Below are 6000 nucleotides of genomic sequence, written 5' to 3'. Positions count from 1 at the left end.
CTGCTCTATCTTCACGTGTCTGAAGCTCTTCTCCTGCTCTATCTTCACGTGTCTGAAGCTCTTCTGCTCTATCTTCACGTGTCTGAAGCTCTTCTCCTGCTCTATCTTCACGTGTCTGAAGCTCTTCTCCTGCTCTATCTTCACGTGTCTGAAGCTCTTCTCCTGCTCTATCTTCACGTGTCTGAAGCTCTTCTCCTGCTCTATCTTCACGTGTCTGAAGCTCTTCTCCTGCTCTATCTTCACGTGTCTGAAGCTCTTCTGCTCTATCTTCACGTGTCTGAAGCTCTTCTCCTGCTCTATCTTCACGTGTCTGAAGCTCTTCTGCTCTATCTTCACGTGTCTGAAGCTCTTCTCCTGCTCTATCTTCACGTGTCTGAAGCTCTTCTCCTGCTCTATCTTCACGTGTCTGAAGCTCTTCTCCTGCTCTATCTTCACGTGTCTGAAGCTCTTCTGCTCTATCTTCACGTGTCTGAAGCTCTTCTCCTGCTCTATCTTCACGTGTCTGAAGCTCTTCTCCTGCTCTATCTTCACGTGTCTGAAGCTCTTCTGCTCTATCTTCACGTGTCTGAAGCTCTTCTCCTGCTCTATCTTCTCGTGTCTGAAGCTCTTCTTCTGCTCCTCAGTGGTTCGAGCAGCGCATCGTAACTTTGTGTGACCGTATGATGAAGAGCGCCTGCTGGAGGTTGCTGTGTGTCACTGCAGCTGAAGAAGGGGGCGGAGCTGTAGGCACAGAAGGTGGAACTAAAGAGGGAGGAGGTGTGGCTTCAGCAGGAGGGGGCGTGGCTTCAGACAGGCTCCACAGATCAGCGCGACACAGAGGAATGACTCTGCTGCATTTAGCAGCTGCTCAGGGATACACACACCTGATCCACACACTCAGGACCTGGAGGTACGAGCCCTGGTTTAGACCTGGTTTAGTCCTGGTTTAGACCTGGTTTAGTCCTAGTTTAGACCTTCTTTAGACCTGGGTTAAAGCCTCTCTGTTCCTTCAGGTCAGTGCACAGTGACAGTCTGGACCTGGAGCAGGAAGTGGACCCTCTGAACGTGGACCATTTCTCCTGCACTCCTCTGGTACTCACTGCTCTGTGCAGATGTGGGCGTGTGCTCTGGTCACATGGTGTGTGTGTTGCAGATGTGGGCGTGTGCTCTGGTCACATGGTGTGTGTGTTGCAGATGTGGGCGTGTGCTCTGGTCACATGGTGTGTGTGTTGCAGATGTGGGCGTGTGCTCTGGTCACATGGTGTGTGTGTTGCAGATGTGGGCGTGTCCTCTAGGTCACATGGTGTGTGTGTTGCAGATGTGGGCGTGTGCTCTGGTCACATGGTGTGTGTGTTGCAGATGTGGGCGTGTCCTCTGGTCACATGGTGTGTGTGTTGCAGATGTGGGCGTGTCCTCTGGTCACATGGTGTGTGTGTTGCAGATGTGGGCGTGTCCTCTGGTCACATGGTGTGTGTGTTGCAGATGTGAGCGTGTCCTCTGGTCACATGGTGTGTGTGTTGCAGATGTGAGCGTGTCCTCTGGTCACATGGTGTGTGTGTTGCAGATGTGGGCGTGTCCTCTGGTCACATGGTGTGTGTGTTGCAGATGTGAGCGTGTCCTCTGGTCACATGGTGTGTGTGTTGCAGATGTGGGCGTGTCCTCTGGTCACATGGTGTGTGTGTTGCAGATGTGGGCGTGTCCTCTGGTCACATGGTGTGTGTGTTGCAGATGTGGGCGTGTCCTCTGGTCACATGGTGTGTGTGTTGCAGATGTGGGCGTGTCCTCTGGTCACATGGTGTGTGTGTTGCAGATGTGGGCGTGTCCTCTGGTCACATGGTGTGTGTGTTGCAGATGTGGGCGTGTCCTCTGGTCACATGGTGTGTGTGTTGCAGATGTGGGCGTGTCCTCTGGTCACATGGTGTGTGTGTTGCAGATGTGGGCGTGTCCTCTGGTCACATGGTGTGTGTGTTGCAGATGTGGGCGTGTCCTCTGGTCACATGGTGTGCGTGTTGCAGATGTGGGCGTGTCCTCTGGTCACATGGTGTGTGTGTTGCAGATGTGGGCGTGTCCTCTGGTCACATGGTGTGTGTGTTGCAGATGTGAGCGTGTCCTCTGGTCACATGGTGTGTGTGTTGCAGATGTGGGCGTGTGCTCTGGGGCACCAGGCGTCGGCGGAGCTGCTTTACTCCTGGAGCTGCTCTGCTCTGGGGATCCCAGACTCTCTGGGGCGGCTCCCACTGGCTGTGGCTCGCTCCAGGGGCCACACCAGGCTTGCTACGGCCCTGGAGCGACTGCACACCTCAGGGCGGGACACAGGGCGGAGCCAGGGGCCCAGAGACAGACCTGAGGAGGGACAGAGCACAGCTTCAGAGGAGCAGAACACTAGAAAGAGAGGCTACAACACTGAAGAGAAGAAAGTGGAGAAGCACCTGAAGGAGTCTAGAGAGGATGAGAGGAGGAGCAGGGAAGAGGAGGAGGAGGAGGAGGAGGAGGAGGAGGAGGAGGAGGAGGAGGAACCTCAGCTGACCCTCTCTGACCTCCACAGACCAGACCCTGAGGCCAGAGACCATCTCCTAGACTCTCCTCAGCCCCTGTCGCCCCTGTCCACCAGCCCTGACACAGGTGAGAGCCACAGATGACCCTCTGACCACTTCTGACCGCCACTTAAGAGAGCCACAGTCGTGATGAAGAGATGACCCTCTGACCACTTCTGACCGCCACTTAAGAGAGCCACAGTCGTGATGAAGAGATGACCCTCTGACCACTTCTGACCGCCACTTAAGAGAGCCACAGTCGTGATGAAGAGATGACCCTCTGACCACTTCTGACCGCCACTTTAGAGAGCCACAGTCGTCATCATCATCATCAATTTATTTTTGTAAGGCCCAAAATCACAACAACAGTTGCCTCTGAGGGCCACAGGGAGAAATGAATCAACAATGTCTGTGGTGGCGAGGGACGATGTCCCAGGGTCCTCTGTCCTTAGACTCTCCTTCTCGGCCAGGAAAAACTACAAAAAAACCTCTTTGGGAAAAAAGCGTAGAAACCTGGAGGAGTTCCAGTGAAGGAGAGATCCGACTCTCACAGACACGAGGGAGACTGGAGCTGGACCCACTCCTCAGGCAGATGAGGGACCGTCCACATGGGGCAGGGACCACTTCACCAGGGGAGGGGCATCTGGGTCCACAGGTCCTCAGGAGTGAGAGAAAGAAAAAGAAGGCGGTGAACAGTTTGCAAGTGGAATCAAAAAATAAATATTGTTTGATAGCATAAGTAGTCAGAAGAAGAAGAGGATAGAGCTCAAGCTGTCATACTTCCCCCAGCATAGTTACTCCTAGGGCAGCGTAGTTGAAGCTGTGGGTTTATCTTTATGTTCCTAACTACTCTGACCATAAGCGATTTCGAAGAGGAACGTTTTAAGCCTGGACTTAAATGAAGAGACTGTGTCAGCATATTTAACATGGGTCGGGAGCTGATTCCATAACACAGGAGCTTGGGAGCTAAACGCTCTACCTCCTACAGTACTTTTAGAGACTCTTGGCACCACCAGAAGGCCGGCATTCTGAGAGCGAAGAGCTCTGTTTGGATGATATGGTTCTATAGCATCTTTGAGGTGGGATGGGGCCATGTCATTTATGGCTTTGTAGGTCAAGAGTAGAATTTTGAATTTGATTCTGGACTCGACGGGGAGCCAGTGAAGAGACTCCAGCACCGGCGTAATGTGCTCTCTTCTTTTTGTTCCTGTTAGTAATCTTGCTGCTGCATTTTGAACCAGTTGAAAGCTTTTTATGGAGCTTTTAGGACACGCTGCAAGCAGGAGTTACAGTAGTCTAATCTAGTCGTTACAAATGCATGGATAAGTTTTTCTCTGTGACAACGTCGTGATGAAGAGATGACCCTCTGACCACTTCTGACCACCACTTTAGAGAGCCACAGTCGTGATGAAGAGATGACCCTCTGACCACTTCTGACCACCACTTTAGAGAGCCACAGTCGTGATGAAGAGATGACCCTCTGACCACTTCTGACCACCACTTTAGAGAGCCACAGTCGTGATGAAGAGATGACCCTCTGACCACTTCTGACCACCACTTTAGAGAGCCACAGTCGTGATGAAGAGATGACCCTCTGACCACTTCTGACCACCACTTTAGAGAGCCACAGTCGTGATGAAGAGATGACCCTCTGACCACTTCTGACCACCACTTTAGAGAGCCACAGTCGTGATGAAGAGATGACCCTCTGACCACTTCTGACCACCACTTAAGAGAGCCACAGTTGTGATGAAGAGATGACCCTCTGACCACTTCTGACCGCCACTTTAGAGAGCCACAGTCGTGATGAAGAGATGACCCTCTGACCACTTCTGACCACCACTTTAACATCATCTTCTGGTTCCTTTTCCAGGCCTGAGCTCGTCCAGTCGCCTTAGCTCGTCCAGCGGTCTGCCCTCGCCCTTTGACCCCGCCTCATCGCCCTCAATGAGCTCCGCCTACTCCAGCGTTGGCCCCGCCCCCATGGACACGTCTCCCCCGGAGTCTCCGTCCGATTCGCCGGGACTGCTGTGGGGGGTGGAGTCTCACCTGATGGACTTTGAGAACTCTCCGCCTCCTCACGTGCACGCTCCCGGCCGCCGTGCACACTCGTCTCTGGAGCACTTCCTGAGTCTGAGCGAGAACGAGAACGAGGAGCTTCTGGAGGAGGACGAGCTGCAGGTGAACACGCCTCAAACACGCCTCAAACACTCCACAAACATGCTACAAACACGCTACAAACACGCCTCAAACACGCTACAAACACGCCACAAACACGCTACAAACACGCCACAAACACGCTACAAACACGCTAAAAACACGCCACAAACACGCTACAAACATGCCTCAAACATGCTACAAACACGCCTCAAACACTCCACAAACATGCTACAAACACGCTACAAACACGCCTCAAACACGCTACAAACACGCCACAAACACGCTACAAACACGCCTCAAACACGCTACAAACACGCCACAAACACGCTACAAACACGCCTCAAACACGCTACAAACACGCCACAAACACGCTACAAACACGCTAAAAACACGCCACAAACACGCTACAAACATGCCTCAAACATGCTACAAACACGCCTCAAACACGCTACAAACACGCCTCAAACACGCTACAAACATGCTTCAGACACGCCTCAAACACGCTACAAACACGCCTCAAACACGCCACAAACACGCCACAAACACACCACAAACGCGCCACAAACGCGTCACATACACGCCTCAAACACGCTACAAACACGCCACAAACACGCTATAAACATGCCTCAAACACGCCACAAATACGCCTCAAACACGCCTCAAACACGCCTCAAACAGGCTACAAACACGCCTCAAACACGCCTCAAACAGGCTACAAACACGCTACAAACTCGCCTCAAACACGCCACAAACACGCCACAAACACGCTACAAACGCGCCACAAACACGCCACAAACACGCCACAAACGTGCTACCAACATGCTACAAACACGCCACAAACGCGCTACAAACGCGCTACAAACGCGCCACAAAGCGCTACAAACGCGCCACAAACGTGCCACAAACACGCTACAAACAAGCTACAAACACGCCACAAACGTGCTACCAACATGCTACAAACACGCTGCAAACACACTCAAAGGCACACACAAGCAAACACAAAAAGGCTTTCTCACGCACCTGCTTCTCGCTCCGCCCCTTCTCGCCCCGCCCCTTCTCGCTCCGCCCCTTCTCGCCCCGCCCCTTCTCACCCCGCCCCTTCTCACCCCGCCCCTTCTCGCGCACGTTGCTTGTTCTTACGTTTCCGTGTTCTTCAGGTGGACGTCGCAGCGCTGGCAGAACAGATTATTGAGGCAACTCCTGAACGAATCAAATGCGAAGATTTCCCCCGAGGGGTGGAGTCGGCGCTCAGAGAGAGGCGGGACAATCCAGATATCCAGGACACATGGCTCGCAGCTTATTTGGAGACTGTGGACCCGCCCAGGTG

The 6000-nt window shown here is 53.0% G+C and overlaps 1 protein-coding gene across 2 annotated transcripts in view; it reads left to right on the top strand.

Moving 5' to 3' along the window:
* camta2 (calmodulin binding transcription activator 2) overlaps positions 1 to 6000 on the top strand; it is a 47435-nt gene that overhangs the window by 21601 nt on the left and 19834 nt on the right. For both annotated transcript variants that reach the window (XM_072458467.1, XM_072458466.1), the window contains 5 exons: positions 624 to 889; positions 993 to 1071; positions 2118 to 2601; positions 4387 to 4694; positions 5831 to 5997. In XM_072458467.1, coding sequence (XP_072314568.1) covers positions 624 to 889; positions 993 to 1071; positions 2118 to 2601; positions 4387 to 4694; positions 5831 to 5997 — 1304 coding nt within the window. The remainder of the gene's footprint in view (positions 1 to 623; positions 890 to 992; positions 1072 to 2117; positions 2602 to 4386; positions 4695 to 5830; positions 5998 to 6000) is intronic.

The sequence above is a fragment of the Eucyclogobius newberryi genome, unplaced genomic scaffold (genome assembly GCF_026437365.1).
Source record: "Eucyclogobius newberryi isolate DKJ021-1_F unplaced genomic scaffold, fEucNew1.0.hap1 SCAF_22, whole genome shotgun sequence".
In the NCBI taxonomy this organism is placed as follows: Eukaryota; Metazoa; Chordata; class Actinopteri; order Gobiiformes; family Gobiidae; genus Eucyclogobius; species Eucyclogobius newberryi.
The sequence above is the reverse complement of the archived record's forward strand: the minus strand, read 5'-3'. Positions and strand labels throughout refer to the sequence as shown.